The sequence below is a fragment of the Centropristis striata genome, chromosome 16 (genome assembly GCF_030273125.1).
Source record: "Centropristis striata isolate RG_2023a ecotype Rhode Island chromosome 16, C.striata_1.0, whole genome shotgun sequence".
Classification (NCBI taxonomy): Eukaryota; Metazoa; Chordata; class Actinopteri; order Perciformes; family Serranidae; genus Centropristis; species Centropristis striata.
Window position 1 is genome coordinate 23,622,395 of NC_081532.1, and position 18,707 is coordinate 23,641,101.

The 18,707-nt window shown below is 43.3% G+C and overlaps 1 protein-coding gene across 3 annotated transcripts in view; it reads left to right on the forward strand.

Annotated features, from left to right (window-relative positions):
- tecpr2 (tectonin beta-propeller repeat containing 2) overlaps positions 1–18,707 on the forward strand; it is a 35,709-nt gene that overhangs the window by 11,922 nt on the left and 5,080 nt on the right. For all 3 annotated transcript variants that reach the window (XM_059352666.1, XM_059352668.1, XM_059352667.1), the window contains 17 exons: positions 619–776; positions 1,209–1,362; positions 1,451–1,603; positions 1,691–1,823; positions 2,526–2,939; positions 4,309–4,561; positions 4,694–4,931; positions 5,664–5,903; positions 5,998–6,065; positions 6,142–6,257; positions 6,694–6,867; positions 7,532–7,712; positions 7,871–8,012; positions 8,095–8,320; positions 8,401–8,490; positions 9,789–9,886; positions 9,976–10,111. In XM_059352666.1, coding sequence (XP_059208649.1) covers positions 619–776; positions 1,209–1,362; positions 1,451–1,603; positions 1,691–1,823; positions 2,526–2,939; positions 4,309–4,561; positions 4,694–4,931; positions 5,664–5,903; positions 5,998–6,065; positions 6,142–6,257; positions 6,694–6,867; positions 7,532–7,712; positions 7,871–8,012; positions 8,095–8,320; positions 8,401–8,490; positions 9,789–9,886; positions 9,976–10,111 — 2,974 coding nt within the window. The remainder of the gene's footprint in view (positions 1–618; positions 777–1,208; positions 1,363–1,450; positions 1,604–1,690; positions 1,824–2,525; positions 2,940–4,308; positions 4,562–4,693; positions 4,932–5,663; positions 5,904–5,997; positions 6,066–6,141; positions 6,258–6,693; positions 6,868–7,531; positions 7,713–7,870; positions 8,013–8,094; positions 8,321–8,400; positions 8,491–9,788; positions 9,887–9,975; positions 10,112–18,707) is intronic.

Consider the following 18,707-nt stretch of genomic DNA (forward strand, 5'->3'; position numbering starts at 1 on the left):
AAATGCGCTATTAATATCGGTGTGTGAAGTGACAGGGGTGCCACTTCCTGACCTTATCGTTATTGATTCGATCAAGCAAATTCCAATATCTGACACGTCAAATATGAGGAGAGTCGAGTCCCTTGCATCGGACGTTTTTGAGACGCTTGGGGACCAGCTGAGGAAGGCTGAGGTAGTGTCTTTGGCCGTGGATGAGTCGACAGATAACAGTGATGTTGCGCAGCTGTGCCTCTATGTGCGATTTTTTGATGGAGAATGTTTTTGCGAGGATCTGCTTCGACTAATTCCCCTGGAGGGGCACACCACCGTTGAGATTTTATTCACCAAAATTGCTTCATTCTTTGAGGAGAACAACTTGGATCTGGCCCACATTTTCTTTATACTTACGTGTTTGATAATAGGATAATATTTTATAATTCCCAGCAGGAAAACTCACAACATCTAATATAATGTATAATAAATATAGTGATTATATTCATTTTATGTCATAATTTTATACTGCCCAAAGAAATGTTTTATCTATAAATGAAAACATAACATTTTTGCATTTGATTAATTAATTTTTCTCCTATTTCTGTTGCTTGAATAACAAACCCTGAGTGGTGGTGTGTGTTGCAGGGCGTGTGTAAACCAGAGCTGCTGCTGGAGGAATCATCAGCTGTGGTCCAGCTGGAGTACAGACACCAGCTGCTGCTAGTCTCCACACACCACAGATCCCTGATCTACTGCACACAGACACACCAGGCCCAGCAGCTGGGAACCAGGCCCCGCAAGAGGTACACACACACACACACACACACACAAGACAGTATGTACAATATACAATTCAGTGTCTGTGGTTGTGTTGACGGTTGTGGTTGGTTATGTTGACAGCCATGGTTGTGTTGATGGCTGTGGTTGTGTTGATGGATGTGGTTGTGTTGATGGATGTGTTTGGTTGTGTTGACGGCCGTGGTTGGTTGTGTTGACGGCCTTGGTTGGTTGAGGTGACGGCCGTGGTTGGTTGTGTTGGCGGCCGTGGTTGGTTGTGTTGACGGCTGTGGTTGGTTGTGTTGACGGCTGTGGTTGGTTGTGTTGACGGCTGCTGTTGGTTGTGTTAATGGCTGCGGTTGGTTGTGTTGACGGCTGCGGTTGGTTGTGTTGACGGCTGCGGTTGGTTGTGTTGACGGCTGTGGTTGGTTGTGTTGACAGCCGTGGTTGTTTTGCAGCAGCGGCCGGTTCGGAGCCAGCTTCCTGCCGGCTCTCTGTAAACAGAGCGACCTTCAGGTGTTCGCTGCTCGACCTGGACTCAGACTGTGGAGGTCTGACATCAAAGGACAGGTGGAGGACACACGGCTGCTCAAACCTCTCTTCAGCACACAGGTACACTGGAAACACACGGTTCACCTGTCAGGGACTGTTAGTGATATATGAATTAATTTATTATATTGTCTGTCTGTCTGTCTTTCAGATTCCTCAGTTCGAGTTGTTTCCTCGTCCCGGTCCGATTGGAGCTTACCGTCCAGCCGACAGACAGCTTGGTCTGCTCAGCTGTTTCCTCAGAGAGGGCTGGATCCTCAGCTGGAACGAGTACAGCGTTTACGTTCTCGACTGTCTCAACGAGGTACTACAGCTACTGATGGAAGAGTCTACATCCTAACGGTCTTAACGAGGTACTTCAGGACCTGATGTTTGTGTCCGATGTGTTCAGGTGGTCATTGGGGCGTTGGAGAGCAGTGGAGATATCGTATCAGTGTCGTGTTGTGACAACGAGATCTTCATCCTGAAAGGAGACAGAGACATCATCCGCCTGTCCAACAGTCCTGAGGGACTGTCCTCTAATTGTGAGTTACTGGAGCATTCTGCTGCTGATAGATCAATACTGTAACATATCCAGCAGTCTGAGGGTTTATATATAATAATAATAATAATAATAATAATAATGATGATAATAACAATAATAATAACTAGAAAATGCAATTTCTGAAGAAACTGGAATAGTTCCTGGAAGTAGGAATTGTTCGAAAATGGAATTAATGTGGAATTAATATGAATAATATTTGCAAGTTCAATGAAGAGCTGACAATACACTACAATAGTAGCTTAAAGATGTAAGATAAAGTAGAAAAGTGCTGAATCATGGTAGAGGAGAACTGATGATAAAACACAATAATGTGTAGAGACAGAAGTCCCCAAAAACAGCTTAGGAGCAATCTACCAATCAGAAACAGGGAAAAAATATAGACATCTAGTAATTTGTCTAAAAGTGCTGATTCACAGTCAAGGAGAACCAGTGAGAAAACACAATAGTAGTGTGTAGAGACAGAGGTCCCCAAAACAGCTTAATGTCCTGATCAGAAACAGAGAGAAACTGATGTCATTGTAGGTAGTTATCTAACAGTGCTAAGTCATGGTTGAGGAAAATTTGTGATAAAACTAATGTATGTAGTGTAGTGAAGTAGTATGTAGTGTGATAACATGTAGACTCATTAAGATTATAAATTGATTATTTTTAATCGATCAAATTGTCTGTCTCTCGTGTTCAGTGTCTGAGCTGTCCGTCCGCCTGTCCTCACCTTTGACCACTGTTCTTCCACCAACCGGATCAGTGGAAACAGCTCAGCCAATCAGAACCATGGCCATCATTGTAGAGGGTGGGGGGAGGGAGGAGGGGGGAGGAGGGTGGGAGAGGCACAGCGAGGACGGGGAGCGAGAGGACGAGGAGGAGGTGGAGGAGGCGGAGGAGCAGCTCTGCCAGCAGTCCGGTTTGTTCACCAGCAGCTCTCGCAGCCGCAGCAGCTCCGTCACGTCCTGGGACAGTCTACATGGAAACACGCCGATGACCACCTCCTGCGAGCTGGGCTCCAGGCGCTACAGCGCCCCCATGGGTCAGGGCGAGATGCAGCAGGAACTAGTTGTGAAGGCCATCAGAGTGAAGAAAAAGAAGAGAAGACGACAAGGCAAGCAGACCAATGAAGCTGCTTTCACACCACCGCATGGCGAGCACCCTGAAGTTTGGCTGTAACTCTGCTAAATATATTGTGTAGTTGTGGCAGCAACTGCTTCATACTCTACCGCTATGACCAAAACCACTTCATACTCTACCGCTATGACCAAAACCACTTCATACTCTACCTCTATGACCAAAACCACTTCATACTCTAATGCTGTATCGAAAACCACATTATACTTTACCACAATAACAAAGAAAGCTTCACACTCTACCGTCGCAATAAAAACTGCTTCATACTCTACAGTTTTGACAAAAAACGATTCATACTCTACCGCTCTGACCAAAACCACTTCATACTCTACCGCTATGACCAAAACCACTTCATACTCTACCACCAGGACCAAAACCACTTCATACTCTACTGCTATGATCAAAACAACTTCATTCTCTACTTCTATGACCAAAACAACTTCATACTCTACCGTTGTGACCAAAACCACTTCATACTCTACCACCATGACAAAAAACGCTTCCTACTCTACCACTGTGACCAAAACCGCTTGATACTCTACCACCATGACAAAAACCGCTTGATACTCTACCACCATGACAAAAACCGAACCATACTCTACCGCTATGACTAAACCCACTTGATACTCTACTGCTGTGTCGAAAACTGCTTCATACTCTACCACAACAACAAAGAAAGCTTCACACTCTACCGCCGCAATAAAAACTGCTTCATACTCTACAATTGTGACAAAAACCGATTCATACTCTACCGCTCTGACCAAAACCACTTCATACTCTACTGCTATGACTAAAGCCACTTGATACTCTTCCACCACGACAAAAAACGCATCCTACTCTACCGCTGTGACCAAAACCGCTTCATATTCTACCGCCACGACAAAAACCGGTTCATACTCTTCCGCTATGGCCAAAACCACTTCATACTCTACCGATATGACCAAAACCACTTCATACTCTACTGCTGTGTCGAAAACCACTTCATACTCTACCACAACAACAAAAAACGGTTCACACTCTACCACCGCAATAAAAACTGCTTCATACTCTACAGTCATGACAAAAACCGATTCACACTCTACCGATCTGACAAAAAACGCTTCACACTCTATCGCTGCGACAAAAAAACGCTTCACACTCTACAGTTCAAACCAAAACCACTTCACACTCTACCGCGATGACAAAAACCGCTTCATATTCTACCGCCGCAACAAAAACCACTTCATATTCTGTTTGTGCCACACAGCAGTGTGAAAGCCTCTGATGAGACACATATAGTCATTACTAATTGAATGTCTCTGTGTCTCCGTGTCTCCATGTCTTATGTCCCGTGTCCGTGTCCTCAGACAGCAGCAGTGGGACCCATCTCTCTGAGAGCAGCTGCTCAGACTCCATGTTTGTAGTCCATGACGGCAGCTGTAGTGACGGAGGAAGTGGAACTCCTCTGAGTGACAGAGCCTCCCTCATCGGTCTGGACCTTCAGAACCAGGACTCTCCAGAACAACTCCAGGACCAGAACTCTCAGGAGGCCGGGGGTGGAGGTTCAGATGGAGGTGAAAACGATGGAGAGGAGGTGGAGTCCTTCTCCAACCAGTCTGGGTCAGCAACTGTCTCCTCCTGGTTTCTCCTCCTTGTTTCTCCTCCTTGTTTCTCCTCCTGGTTTCTTCTTCTGGTTTCTCCTCCTGGTTCTCTGCTCCTCCTGAGGTCTCTGTCTGTGTTTTCTTGTCTCAGCTCCCTCCTCCCTCCAGGCTCCCTGCTCCTCCAGAGCCCAGAGAACCAGCTAAACCCAGGAAAGGCTCCTGGTCCTGGTCCTGGTGCAGAGGTTGCCCCCCCCACCCCGGATGTTGACCTGCTGCTGGAATGCACCTTCTCCTACATGCACAACACTGAGGAGGAAGAGGAACAGCAGCTAATGGAGGAGCAGGAGGACGAGTTTCTGAGCCCTCTGATTGGACCAGAGGAAGATGAGGTGATGTCATACATCAATATAAACATCTGTCTCACTATCAGCTGATCTCCCAGACCTGCAACTAGTTCTCAGTTCTGCAACTAATCCCCAGACCTGCAACTAATCCCCAGACCTGCAACTAATCCCCAGACCTGCAACTAATCCCCAGACCTGCAACTAGTCCCCAGACCTGCAACTAGTTCCCATCCCTGCAACTAGTCCTCAGACCTGCAACTAGTCCCCAGACCTGCAAGTAGTCCCCAAATCTCTACAACTAGTCCCCAGACCTGCAACTAGTCCCAAAATCTCTACAACTAGTCCCCAGACCTGCAACTACTCCCCAAATCTCTACAACTAGTCCCCAGACCTGCAGCTTGTCCCAAAATCTTTACAACTAGTCCCCAGACCTGCAACTAGTCATCAGACCTGCAACTAGTCCCACAGACCTGCAACTTGTCCTCAGACCTTCAACTAGTCCCCAGACCTGCAACTAGTCCCCAAATCTCTACAACTAGTCCCCAGACCAGCAACTAGTCCCCAAATCTCTACAACTAGTCCCCAGACCTGCAACTAGTCCTCAGACCTTCAACTAGTCCCCAGACCTGCAACTAGTCCCCAAATCTCTACAACTAGTCCCCAGACCTGCAACTAATCCTCAGACCTTCAACTAGTGCCCAGACCTGCATCTAGACCCACTGAATGCTTCGGCCAACTGATTGTCATGAATATTAGTTTTTCTGTGTTTATGTACAGAATGAGGACCTGGCGCCTCCTCCTGGTCTGGCAGACCAGATGTTTTACTCCACCATGTCCAGTCTGGACAGGAAACCCAGCATGTCCAGTGATGAAGAGGGAGACATCTACTGTCACACTCTGCCCCCTACTGGCACTGCCGGAGAGGTCCTCACCTGTCTATCCAATCAGTCAGAGAAGACAGTAGGCAGACAGACAGACCAGGACCAGGACAGAGATGCACAGAAACCACCTGACCAGGTGAGACAGACAGAAACCACCTGATCAGGTGAGACAGACACAAACCAGTGTGAGTCTGTCAGCAGGTGTTAATGTTTGGTGTTTCTCTTTGCAGCTGGCAGAGAGCTGGATGGGATACTCAGGACCAGGATGTGGAATCCTGAGTCTGCAGGTGACGGACAGGTGTGTGAGCGGACTCCCAGGTGAGGTGTGTGTGGTTATTTACTGTGGTTTGTTACAGGTGCGCTGTGTGTTCCAGGTTTGTGTGGTGTCTGGACTTTAAAGGAGGACTGTTCTGCAGCAGTCTGCCTGAAACTGGACTCAACTGGCAGCGCTTCGAAGACAATATCCACCAAGTGGCGCTGTCCTCATCAGGTGAGCTGCTGGCATCACACCTGACAACAGGATACTGTACTGCGCCACCTGCTCGGAATATCTTAGTACATTTACTCAAGCACAGTACCTCAGAACTTGTATTTTACTTGAGTTTTACCATTTATACTTTTTCTCCACTACATTCAGCTTGAGTTACTTTCAGGTCAGATTTAACATAAAAACATGATCAGACTAAAGTGAATTATTAGAAATTAAAGCTCATTAAACTGACAAAAGTAAAATTCATCAATAATAATAATCAATAATATATTTGGAATACATAAAACAATCTGCACAACGAGTTATTTTACTTTTGATACTTTGTACTTTGAATGCAGAACTTTTACTGCAGTCAAGTAATCGGATGACTTCTTTCACCTGCTGGTCATGATGTCACAAGTCGTAGGTGTACAGGTGTGTGTTGTCCCTCCCACAGGTAACCTGCTTTGGAAGGTGGAGCAGAAGAGCATGACGGCGTTCGCTTGTGCCAAAGTATCGGTGAAAGGAAAGCGGCACTGGTACAAAGCAGTGGAGCACGCCGCCTTCGTGGCTCTGAGCGACGACTCGGCCTGGATCATCAAGACCAATGGAGACCTCTACCTGCAGACGGGTAACCCCTCACACAGTGCACACTAACTGATGCTCAACAACCTCTTCCACAGCGCCCTTGGGCTCCCAACAGCATGATGGGAACTGTTCCAAAATCTGACGGTCTTGAATGGTAAAAAGAATGAAACACGGGGAGAGTTCAGGACTTCATCAGACTGGAGTCACTGGAGTGTGTGTATGTGTTTGTGTCCCTGTGTGACCACCAGGGGGCGTCCTGCTGCTGTCTGTCAGAACTGAACCTGTTTTATTCCACAGACACCTGCACACACACTGAGTCTGAGCAGTGTACCTGGGTTGTGTTGTATATATATATATATATATGTTTGTGTGTGTGTGTGTGTGTATGTGTGTGTATGTATATATAAACAGTACTGTGTAAAACCGGCTGCAGGTGTGAAAGGTTACCTGGAAGAATTGCTGCTGGTTTGAAGGTCTCACCAAATATTGATTTGATTTAATTTTTCTTCTGTTCACTCACTTTACATTTTGTTAATTCATAAAAATAAATTATTAACATCTCTATTCTTGTTTTTACAGGATTTTTTGACACCTGCCTAAAACTTTTGCCCAGAACTGTATGTGCGTGTATATAATATAATATAATATAATATAATATAATATAATATATATAATAGTTCTATCTGTGTATGTTTGTGTGTGGGCAGGTCTGAGCGTGGATCGGCCGTGTGCTCGCTCTGTGAAGGTTGAGTCTCCGTGTGTGTTCAGCCAGGTGTGTGTGAGTGCAGGTGTGGTCTGGGCTCTGAGCGAACACAAAGCTCTGTTCTACAGAGAAGGACTGAACAGCTACTGCAGTGAGGGAGAGGGCTGGAAGTATGACACCGTCAGGTACTACCAATACTGCAGTACTACTGCAATACTACATACTACTGCTATACTACTGCAGTACTACTGAAGTACTGCTGCTATACTACTGCAGTGCTACTGCTATACTGGTATACTGCTTGTGTACTACTGGTGTAATCCTTGTGTGCTGCTTGTTGCAGCGAGGCTCAGGGTCTGGAGCTGGTGTGCGTGGCTCTGGGGGCAGGGGGGACGGCCTGGGCGCTGGATGCCAGCGGCAGCCTCTGGTTCCGGACCGGGATCTGCTCGTCCCGGCCACAGGGCGAGGACGACCACTGGTGGCAGGTACGGAGACAGGAAGTCCGTCAGTCCTGGTCGGGTCTCAGCTCGGATCTGTTAACGGCCGTCTGTCTGTCTGCTCCTTCAGATCAGTATCTCTGACTACGTGGTGTTCGACCAGGGCAGCCTGTTCCAGACGCTGCTGCAGGCCACGCAGAGTGTTGCCACGGTGACCAGAGCGCCGGTGGAGCGTGTGGTGGCGTTCTTGTCGCAGTACTCGCAGTGCCAGCCCAGTCTGGTCAGCGCCAACAGCAGCGGAGTCTGGGTCGCCTCAGGACGGAACCAGCTGCACCTGGCCCGCGGCAGCCTCGTGGGTCAGTAGAGTCTAGAACAACAACACAGAACAGAGAGACTCTGTTTCTTGGTTCTCAGGTTCTCTTTGTGGTTCTTTCAGGGACTTTCTGGCAGAATGTTGTTCCAAGAGGAACCGTCTCAGCCACCAGGTGGACCTTCATCACGTCTTCAGCTGTGCCTCACGGAGAAGGTACACACCTGTACACACCCAGACCTTTAACTAATCCTCAGACCTGTAACTAGTCCTCACACACCTGTAACTAGTCCTCACACACCCGTAACTAGTCCTTACACCTGTAACTAGTCCTCACACCTGTGACTAGTCCTCACATACCTGTAACTAGTCCTCACACCTGTGACTAGTCCTCACACCTGTGACTAGTTCTCACACACCTGTAACTAGTCCTCACACCTGTAACTAGTCCTCACACCTGTAACTAGTCCTCACACCTGTGACTAGTCCTCACACACCTGTAACTAGTCCTCACACCTGTGACTAGTCCTCGCACACCTGTAACTAGTCCTCACACCTGTAACTAGTCTTCACACCTGTGACTAGTCCTCACACACCTGTAACCATTCCTCACACACCTGTGACTAGTCCTCACACACCTGTGACTAGTCCTCACACACCTGTAACTAGTCCTCACACCTGCAACTAGTCCTCACACCTGTAACTAGTCCTCACACACCTGTAACTAGTCCCTGGACCTGTAACTAGTCCTCACACACCTGTAACTAGTCCCTGGACCTGTAACTAGTCCTTACAACTGTAACTAGTCCGCACACACCTGTAACTAGTCCTCATACTGTTACTAGTCCTCACACACCTGTAACTAGTCCCCAGACCTGTAACTGTTCCTCACACACCTGTAACTAATCCTCACACACCTGTAACTAGTCCTCACACCTGTGACTAGTCCTCACACACCTGTAACTAGTCCTCACACCTGTAGCTAGTCCTTACACCTGTGACTAGTTCTCACACACATGTAACTAGTCCTCACACCTGTAACTAGTCTTCACACCTGCAACTAGTCCTCACACCTGTAACTATTCCTCACACACCTGTGACTATTCCTCACGCACCTATGACTAATCCTCACACACCTGTAACTAGTCTTCACACACCTGTAACTAGTCTTCACACCTGCAACTAGTCCTCACACCTGTAACTATTCTTCACACACCTGTGACTATTCTTCACACACCTGTGACTATTCCTCACACACCTGTGACTAGTCCTCACACATGTAACTAGTCTTCACACCTGCAACTAGTCCTCACACCTGTAACTAGTCCTCACACACCTGTAACTAGTCTTTACACCCGCAACTAGTCCTCACACCTGTAACTAGTCCTCACACACCTGTAACTAGTCTTTACACCCGCAACTAGTCCTCACACCTGTAACTAGTCCTCACACACCTGTGTTACCTGAGTGTTACCTGAGTGTTACCTGTGTGTTTCCTGTTTCCTGTGTCTCAGGCACGTTCCTGTGGTTGGCTCAGAGCAGGAAGGATCTGTTCTGTGTTTGGGACCAGGATGGAGAGCTCCGCCCCTCGTCAGTCTCTCTGCCCGTGGAGGTAACGCCACCTGTTACCTGTCTGTGGGTCTGCTTCTACTGTCTCTGTTCACTCTGATGGAGGTTGACTGTGTTTACCTGTTTGCTCAGATGGAGCTGACTCACCTGTCTGCCTGTTGTGATGCTCTGTGGGCTTTAGACACTCACGGCCGAGTCAGTATTCGAACGCTGTCTCCGTCTTGTCCCTTCGGACTCCACTGGACCCCTCTGGACCTCAGCCAGCTTGGTACGTACTTGAGTCAGAAAGGAGTTCTCTGTGGGACACACACTAAAATAGAAATGTTTGTATATATATATATATATACATATATATATATATATATATATATATATACACACACACACACATATACACACACATATGTATATATATATTATATATATGGATAAAATTTCCTCAGGGGAAATTCTGAAAGGGCCACGGGGGCTACTGCCGGTGTGTGTCCACTATGATGAGATGCCGAATGTTCCGGGACAGAGGTGGACAGACTGGAATTTCTGGCCTCAAACAGAAAGCATTTTTGGCAAAACCATAATACCTATCATTGATCCGACTTCACTTTGAGCGTCCTGGGTTTTTCCTGAACGTCTACATATTTATTTCTTTTATAAGAAAAATTAAAAAATAGCTTTGTTAGAGCGATCTAAAAAAACTGTTACATCTCCCTTTTTCAGAAATCTTCCTGCGTTTTTAATATGGGAGCCAATGAGGCTATTTGTGTGTTTTGGTGGCGCGTCTGTGCGTCCTACGCCCCCAAACTATAACTCTGACAGCTTTACAAGAGGATTGTGAGTGGGAAGACAAATTTTCCTACGTTTCTATGTATAAATTATTTCTGTAGAGTGGAATTCTCACCCTTGAGCGCAGTTTTCAAATTTATTTTTTGACAATTTTTTCTCTCCCTCTACACTCTTGCGATGATGTCACACACTGTGACACGAACATACTAGGAAAAACTAGGAAACAAATTGAGAAAAAAGTCTAGATATCTAGAAAAGCTTTAGAAAATTTTAGAGAAGGATCTAGAACAACCCAGAAGGTGATATTGAAAAAAGATCTAGAGCTTTTCTAGATTTTTCTTGATTATTTTCTAGATTTTTCGAAAGCATTTCTAGATTTTTCGAAAGCATTTCTAGATATTTCTAGATCTTTTTCTGGATTTTCTAGATATGTGTTTTCTAGATCATGTTCTAGATTTTTTTTAAATCTTTTTCTGGATTTTTTTCCTAGTTTTTACAAGAGCATTTCTAGATCATTTTCTAGATTTTCTAGAGACTTTTAATTTTTCGAAGTCTTTTCTAGATTTTTCTTAATCCTTCTCTAGAGTTTTTGAAAGCATTTCTAGATATTTCTATATCTTTTTATGGATTTTCTAGATATTTGTTTTCTAGATCATCTTCTAGATGTTTTTTAAAATCTTTTTATGGATTTTTCCCTAGTTTTTACAAGAGCATTTCTAGATCATTTTCTAGATTTTTATAGATCCTTTTAATTTTTCGAAATCTTTCTAGATATTTCTGGATTATTTTCTAGATTTTTCTTGATCTTTCTCTAGATTTTTCTAAAGCATTTCTAGATTCTAGAAAAAAAATCTACAAAATCCAGAAAAAGATCTAGAAATATCTAGAAATGCTTTCAAAAAAATCTAGAGAAGGATCAAGAAAAATCTAGAAAATAATCAGGAAAAATCTAGGAAAAACTAGGAAACAAATTGAAAAAAGTCTAGAAATATCTGGAAAAGCTTTAGAAAAATGGATCTAGAAAACTCTAGAAAGTGACATTGAAAAAAACCTAGAGATCTAGAGCTTTTCTAGATTTTTCTTGATTATTTTCTAGATTTTCATTAATCCTTCTCTAGATTTTTCAAAAGCATTTCTAGATATTTCTAGATCTTTTTCTGGATTTTCTAGATATTTGTTTTCTAGATCATATTCTGGATTTTTAAAAATCTTTTTCTGGATTTTTTTCTAGTTTTTACAAGAGCATTTCTAGATTTTTCTTGATCCTTCTCTAGATTTTTCTAAAGCATTTCTAGATTCTAGCAAACTTAAAAGGATCTAGCAAAATCTAGAAGATGACCTAGAAAGAATTTCGAAAATCCAGAAAAAGATCTAGAAATATCTAGAAATGCTTTCAAAAAAATCTAGAGAAGGATCAAGAAAAATCTAGAAAATAATCAGGAAAAATCTAGGAAAAACTAGGAAACAAATTGAAAAAAGTCTAGAAATATCTAGAAAAGCTTTAGAAAAATGGATCTAGAAAACTCTAGAAAGTGACATTGAAAAAACCTAGAGATCTAGAGCTTTTCTAGATTTTTCTTGATTATTTTCTAGATTTTCATTAATCCTTCTCCAGATTTTTCAAAAGCATTTCTAGATATTTCTAGATCTTTTTCTGGATTTTCTAGATATTTGTTTTCTAGATCATATTCTTGATTTTTTAAAATCTTTTTCTGGATTTTTTTCTAGTTTTTACAAGAGCATTTCTAGATTTTTCTAGATTTTTCTTGATCCTTCTCTAGATTTTTCTAAAGCATTTCTAGATTCTAGAAAACTTAAAAGGATCTAGCGAAATCTAGAAGATGACCTAGAAAGAATCTAGAAAATCCAGGAAAAGATCTTGAAATATCTAGAAATGCTTCAGAAAAAAATGAGAAGGATATTAGATATGTGCATTTTTGATCAGCCACGCCCCCTTTCTTAACTAATGAACCGTTTGTCCTAGAAACTTGTATGAGGTGTCAGATTACTCAGCATAGCGTCCCTGTCTAACTGTTGATTGATAACCCCGCCCCTTTTGATTAACCACGCCCCCTTTTACTAAATCGTGAACCGTTTGTCCTAGAGACTTGTATGAGGTGTCTGTGAACTCAGGACAGAGTCCCTGTTTGACTGGTGATTGAAGCCACGCCCCCTTTGAGTAGCCACGCCCCTTTTGCTAACTAGTGAACCGTTTGTCCTACAGACTTGTATGAGGGGTCTGTGAACTCAGGACAGAGTCCCTGTTTAACTGCTGATTTAAACCACGAGAATCATCCGGCAGTAGTCCCGTGGCACTCCAAAATTTCCCTGGAATTTTGTTTCTAGTTTTGTGTGCTTGCAAAAGCACACTAATTGTTATTCACCGGGACTATTCTTATTTTTAATCTTCCGTTTCTTCCGTGGTGTTTTTTCGGTCGACTACTCCTCCCAGAGTTTTGGTCTCACACACATTAAAAAGGTATCAAATCGACCGGCTCGCCCATGACAAGTGTGCTATGACTTTTCTAAGGGTTTTGACAAACGGTTTTCAAATTATTGGGCAATAACATGTCAAAAAATCCCCCCAATGTAACCCTATGGAGAGTCTAGAGTGGTGATGTCATCACACAGAGTGTAGAGGCAGAGAAAGAATTGTCAAAAAATAGATTTGTAAACTGCGCTCCAGGCCGCAAATTTCACTCTACAGAAATAATTTATACATAGAAACGTAGGAAAATTTGTCCTCTCACTCACAATCCTCTGGTAAAGCTGTCAGAGTTATAGTTTGGGCGCAAGACGCAGAGATGCGCCACCAACACCCAACAACAGCCTCATTGGCTCCCATATTAAAAAGGCAGGACGATATCAGAAAAAAGGAGATGTAAGAGTTTTTTTAGATCGCTCTAACAAAGCTATTTTTTCATTTTTCTTAAAAAAAAATATATGTAGACGTTGAGGAAGAACTCAGGACGCTCAAAGTGAAGTCGAATCAATGATAGGTATTATGGTTTTGCCAAAAAGGCTTTCTGTGCGAGGCCAGAATTTTCAGTTTGTCGACCTCTGTCTGCGGAACTGTCTCCAACAGCAGTTAATTTCAGTTGATTGCTCTGCTCTTATTGGTCGACTCCACCTGGCCACGTGGTTGCTTAGCTACCAAAGACTCCCCCCTCCCCCCTCCCTCCTCCAACACAGACATTTTAACTGATAACTGTCAGTTTACTCTAAGTAAACAGACCTAATAACTTGACCATACATTGTCCAATCTGCCTCAAACTTGCCAAGCATAATGATGGTTCATCACTGACCACTTATACATAACAATGTTTCATAAATTCCCGCCCTTTTTGATTAGCCACGCCCCCTTTCATAACTAATGAACCGTTTGTCCTAGAAACTTGTATGAGGTGTCTGTGAACTCAGGACAGAGTCCCTGTTTAACTGCTGATTCAAGCCACGCCCCCTTTGAGTGACCACGCCCCCTTTTACTAACTTGTGAACCGTTTGTCCTACAGACTTGTATGAGGTGTCTGTGAACTCAGGACAGAGTCCCAGTTTGACTGTTGATTTGAGCCACAAGAATGATGGGCCAGAGGCAAGCACACAATCAAAATTTCTTTAGAAATTTTCTAGTTATAGATTATTCTTCCGTAAAAACTTGCGTGTAACTAGTCTCACAGCTTTGAGAAATCGCGAAAAGTAAAAACGTCAAAAGTTGCGCCCTAATCGGGAATCGTGTGGAATGACTTTTATTAGCGATCGGCGCGCACGTTTTCGCACAACGTGCACAAACGTGCACTTTTCGGCCCATCCGGAACGCATTGCGCAAACTTTGGGGCCTCACCATTTGCAAACCGTTGCTCGTAAAATTCCGAACCGATTTAGAAAGTTGTAGGGCCTGAATTTAACTCTAGTCCTGTGAAATTTCAGAGGGACTGCACGGATGGTTTTCGCACGAAGTGCGAAAACATTTCCATTTTTCCAAACTAATGGGGAGGGCGATTTTCCCGTGTGTGTATTGCGCGGAATGTTCAGACTCTAGAGTGGTGATGTCATCAGGCAGAGTGGAGAGGGAGAGAAGGAATTGTCAAAAAATACATTTGAAAACTGCGCTCCAGGCCGCAAATTCCACTCTACAGAAATAATTTATACATAGAAACGGAGGAAAATTTGTCTTCTCACTCACAATCATCTGGTAAAGCTGTCAGAGTTATAGTTTGGGCGCAGGACACAGAGAAGTGCCACCAAAACGCACCAACTGCCCCATTGTGTCCCATATTAAAAACACAGGAGGATTCCAGAAGAAATTAGATTGAAGAGTTTTTTTAGATCGCTCTAACAAAGCTATTTTTTCATTTTTCTTAAAAAAAAAATATATGTACATGTTCAGGAAGAACTCAGGACGCTCAAAGTGAAGTCGGATCAATGATAGGTATTATGGTTTTGCCGAAAATGCTTTCTGTTCGAGGCCAGAAATTCCAGTCTCTCCAACTCTGGCTGAACTGGCTGACCAGTTCTAAGTAACAATACTTAGTAAATTCCTGCCCTTTTTGATTAGCCACGCCCCCTTTCTTAACTAATGAACCGTTTGTCCTAGAAACTTGTATGAGGTGTCAGATTACTCAGCATGGCGTCCCTGTCTAACTGTTGATTGATAACCCCGCCCCTTTTGATAAGCCACGCCCCTTTTACTAACTAGTGAACCGTTTGTCCTACAGACTTGTATGAGGTGTCTGTGAACTCAGGACAGAGTCCCTGTTTGACTGGTGATTGAAGCCACGCCCCCTTTGAGTAGCCACGCCCCTTTTTACAAACTAGTGAACCGTTTGTCCTACAGACTTGTATGAGGTGTCTGTGGATTCAGAACAGAGTCCCTGTTTGACTGGTGATTGAAGCCACGCCCCCTTTGAGTAGCCACGCCCCTTTTTACTAACTAGTGAACCGTTTGTCCTAGAAACTTGTATAAGGTGTCAGATTACTCGGCATAGAGTCCCTGTTTAACTGGTGATTGATTACCCCGCCCCTTTTTATTAGCCACGCCCCCTTTTACTAACTAGTGAACCGTTTGTCCTAGAGACTTGTACGAGGTGTCAGTGCACTCAGCAGAAAGTCCCTGTTTAATCCCTGCCCCTTTTGATAAGCCACGAGAGTCACGGTCCAGAGGCAAGCACACAATCAAAACTTCTTTAGAAATTTTCTAGTTTTTATTTTTATTCTTCCGTTTCTTCCCTGTTGTTTTTCGGCCGACTACTCCTCCCAGAGTTTTGGTCGCACATACACAAAAAAGGTATCAAATCGACCGGCTCACCCATGACAAGTGTGCTATGACTTTTATAAGGGTTTCGACAAACGGTTTTCAAATTATTGGGAAAAAACACATCAAAAAATCCCCCCAATGTAACCCTATGGAGAGTCTAGAGTGGTGATGTCATCAAACAGAGTGTAGAGGGAGAGAACGAATTGTCAAAAAATTAATTTGAAAACTGCGCTTCAGGCGGCAAATTTCACTCTACAGAAATAATTTATACATAGAAACGTAGGAAAATTTGTCCTCTCACTCACAATCCTCTGGTAAAGCTGTCAGAGTTATAGTTTTGGTGCAGGACGCACAGATGCACAAACAAAACGCACCAACTGCCTCATTGTCTCCCATATTAAAAATGCAGGAAGATTTCTCAAAAAAAAAAATTTAACAGTTTTTTTAAATCGCTCTAACAAAGCTATTTTTTCATTTTTCTTAAAAAAAAACATATGTAGATGTTCAGGAAGAACTCAGGACGCTCAAAGTGAAGTCGGATCAATGATAGGTATTATGGTTTTGCCAAAAATGCTTTCTGTTCGAGGCCAGAATTTTCAGTTGGTCGACCTCTGGCTGCTCAGTGTGGCGGAACTGTCTCCACCTTCAGTTAATTTCAGTTGATTGCTCTGCTCTTATTGGTCGACTCCACCTGGCCACCTGGTTGCTTAGCTACCAAAGCCTCCCCCAGCCCTCGACCCCCCCCCCCCTCCTAACTAATGAACCGTTTGTCCTGGAGACTTGTATGAGGTGTCTGTGAACTCAGGACAGAGTCCCTGTTTAACTGTTGATCGATGACCCCGCCCCTTTTGATTAGCCACGCCTCCTTTCATAACTAATGAACCGTTTGTACTAGAAACTTGTATAAAGTGTCAGATTACTCGGCATAGAGTCCCTGTTTAAGTGGTGATTGATTACCCCGCCCCTTTTGATTACCCACGCCCCTTTTCATAACTAATGAACCGTTTGTCCTAGAAACTTGTATAAGGTGTCAGATTACTCAGCATGAAGTCCCTGTTAAACTGGTGATTTAAGCAACGAGAATCAAGGGCCAGAGGCAAGCACACAATCAAAATTTCTTTAGAAATGTTCTAGTTTTTTCTCTCCCTCTACACTTTGGCGATGATGTCACACACTGTGACACGAACATTCCGTGCAATACACACCCATTATAATCTTAGAATTTCTCCAAAAATGATCATGGTCATTGAACAGGGATTGATAAAAAACTATATGACCTATCGAAACGTGGATTAATACACCAATACACAAGACTTGTGTCTACTGTTTAAAGTTTAAATGGAGTCTCTAGGTGAAATTATGCCTGAGAAGTAGACGTTAAAAAATCTCCAATTATTGTTCTTTTTCGCTCATTTTTTTTCGGCCATCCCATTCATTTCAATGCAAAATTTGGTGCAGTTTTTGAAAAAACTTGTATTCTGTAGAGAAAAGTAATAGCACACCGATCCCGATCAAACCTCAGGTTTTGATATATAATTTGTTCTGCAACTCTTCAAGTTGTAGGACTAGTAGCGGGACGAAATTGCGTCCGGAAGAGGAAGAAGAAAAAATCCACAGTATAACAATCGTGCTCGGGGCTTTGCCCCGACCACTGGTCCCTACAGCTATTGCTGTATGGGACCAGTGCTCAGTGCGATTCCCCGTGGCCCTAATTATATATATATATATATATATATATATATATATATATATATATTTATAGATATATATATATTTATATGTGTGTGTATATATGTGTGTATATATACATATATGTGTGTGTGTGTGTGTGTGTATATATATGTATGTATATATATATATATATATATATAAATACCGTTTATGACACAGTGTAACACAGGTGATTATCTGATGTCCCCTCAGAATAATAAGTAAAGAAAGCAAAGAAGCATCTTCTCTGTTCAGCTAGAATAAAAGTATTTAAAACTTAATAAAAATTTTAAATGTGTAATGAAGACAGCGCGAACCAGACCACACACACACACACACACACACACACACAAACACACAGTCTCTGAGGTACGTTTTGTTTTCTAATGAAAGCTGAAAATTATCACATTTATTTCCTTTCTTTTATCTGATCATTAATCGGTCCAATCACCAGTCAGTAATTATTTAATGTGTTTTATTTTGTTAATGAGTGGTCCGTCTGTGATTGGATGAACAGGCGGTATGTGTCGTTTGGGGGGGTTTGACATAATTCACCTCCGGTCCGATTACAAGATGACGCACACACACACAGCTGTGTTTCTCTGTCATACTGACAGCTGCAAGTTGTGTAACAAGTTTATAATTCAGAGGTCAACATGGAGCGTGTGTGTGTGTGTGTGTGTGTGTGTGTGTGTGTCCACACTGTAACCTGACAGATGGGTCAGGTCTGTTTTTAGTTCTTCTACCCGTCTCACTATCACAGAGCACATGACTGTCTGTGTGTCCGGTCAATCTGAAACATGTTACTGTATACACACACACAACATACACAAACACAGAAGTTTTTACGCTGTAGACATTATTAACCACCATGTGAATAATGTTGATGTCGTTGCAGATCATGTCTGACATGTCCAGACCATGCGCCTCATGTTGATGTTAAAATGGTTTCATTGACCTGTTAATGTCGTCTCTGGCTGCTGGCTGCAGCTGATTCAGGAGTTCATGACAAACACGGCTGGTGTTTCTGAAATCCTCACAAACATATTCAGAAACTAAAAAACAATGCACCAAATCCAAGGTGGTTGCGTTCTTCAGATATTATACTTTTTATTCA